General features: G+C 42.9%; 1 protein-coding gene across 1 annotated transcript; it reads left to right on the top strand.

Annotated features, from left to right (window-relative positions):
- The first annotated feature begins 675 nt into the window (after positions 1 to 675).
- Positions 676 to 1,688, top strand: LOC109305393 (uracil nucleotide/cysteinyl leukotriene receptor-like). Its single transcript, XM_019528383.1, is given in 2 exon segments — positions 676 to 1,189; positions 1,192 to 1,688. Coding segments are annotated over 2 exon segments (1,011 nt in total).

Genomic DNA, 1,688 nt, shown 5'->3' with positions numbered 1-1,688 from the left:
AAAAAAATGGTGTTTTTTGTTGGTGTGGGGGGGGGGGGGGGGGGGGTCAGGCAAATAATAATAATATCAAGTAGACCTTTTTATGCCCCGTATAGTATCCCTACCAAGGTCACCATCGGACCCCTTTCCACTGAATGTGCTTTCTTATTGTCACATGGGTTACCTAGTGGTTTACTAGGAAGAAATTTATTAAACATATAAGAACTTAGAGGTCCGAGCACAGTTCCACACCCCTTACCATCCACAATCTTCAGGTCAGGTAGAAAGACTAAACTTATCCTTAAAAACCCTTTTAGGAAAGATCTGTGCTGAAACTAAATTAAAATGGCCTGAGGCCCTGCCTATTGTACTGTTTGCCCTTAGAACAAAACCACACAAACCTCTCAATCTATCACCATATGAGTTACTATTTGGTCACCCACCACCCTTGTATAAAGGATGGAAGAATCCGCATGTGAGCTTGTTAGGAGGAGACAAAAAATTAACTGATTATGTTTTATCATTGCAGTACTCTCTTAGTTCTCTTCACAGGGCTGCGACACTGGTGTAACCAGCACCTCTTGACTCCAGTCTTCACCCTTATAAAACAGGAGACTGAGTGTAGGCCAAGATACACCAATGCAAAGATTCCCTCGCTCCACGTTGAAATGGGCCCTTCCAGGAACGTAGTGAGAGATGGATAGCCCAGCAGAGACCTCAAGCCTGCTACTCAACTCTTTCCTGAAAGCTTCAGAGCAGTGTGACAAAGAGACCCACATAGAGAACATCCTTTTTGCAACTTTTTATCTCCTGAATTTCGTCCTGGCTCTTGTTGGCAATGCTCTAGCTCTCTGGCTCTTCATCCGGAACCAAAAGTCAAGTACTCCAGCCAACATCTTCCTGATGCATCTTACTGTTGCTGACCTGTCTTTTGTGTTAATACTTCTCACTCGGGTAGTATACCATTTTTCTAACAATCACTGGCCATTCGGTGAGATCCCATGCAGACTTACTGGTTTCCTCTTTTATCTCAACATGTATGCCAGCATCTACTTTCTCATGTACACCAGTGTTGACCGCTTCCTAGCCATTGTGCATCCTGTAAAGTCCATTAAACTCCACAGGCCACTCTACGCTCACTTAGCACGTGCCTTTCTATGGGCTATAGTTACTGTTGCAATGGCACCTCTGTTAATCAGTGTGCAGACAGTCCAAATAATACAACTGTCTGCCTGCAACTTTATAGAGAAAAAGCATCACACCATGCTCTTGTATCCTTAGCAGTGGCATTCACCTTTCCATTTGTTATTACAGTGACCTGCTACTTATTAATCATCCACAGCCTGAAGAGTAGCAACAGAGTTGAGAAGCACCTGAAGGAAAAAGCCATCAAAATGATCAACATAGTTCTAATGATCTTCCTAGTCTGCTTTGTACCCTATCATGTCAATCGTTACATTTATATTCTCCATTATAACAGCACCAAGACTTCCTGTGAAACTCAGCGAATCCTGGCTCTAAATAACCGCGTCACTTCTTGCCTCACTAGCCTGAATGGTGCCCTTGACCCAGTCATGTATTTCTTTGTAGCTGAGAAGTTTCGTGAAGCCTTATACAGCATGTTCTGTAGCAAAAAGACTGTAATGTTGCCTCAGACTTATGAAAGAAAGACAAATGAGAGCTCACTAAATGCTAAATCTAAACTGTGA

Source organism: Gavialis gangeticus, unplaced genomic scaffold (genome assembly GCF_001723915.1).
Source record: "Gavialis gangeticus isolate Ggan-Ray unplaced genomic scaffold, GavGan_comp1, whole genome shotgun sequence".
In the NCBI taxonomy this organism is placed as follows: Eukaryota; Metazoa; Chordata; order Crocodylia; family Gavialidae; genus Gavialis; species Gavialis gangeticus.
Note: the sequence above shows the minus strand (reverse complement) of the source record. Positions and strands in the feature narration are given on the sequence as shown.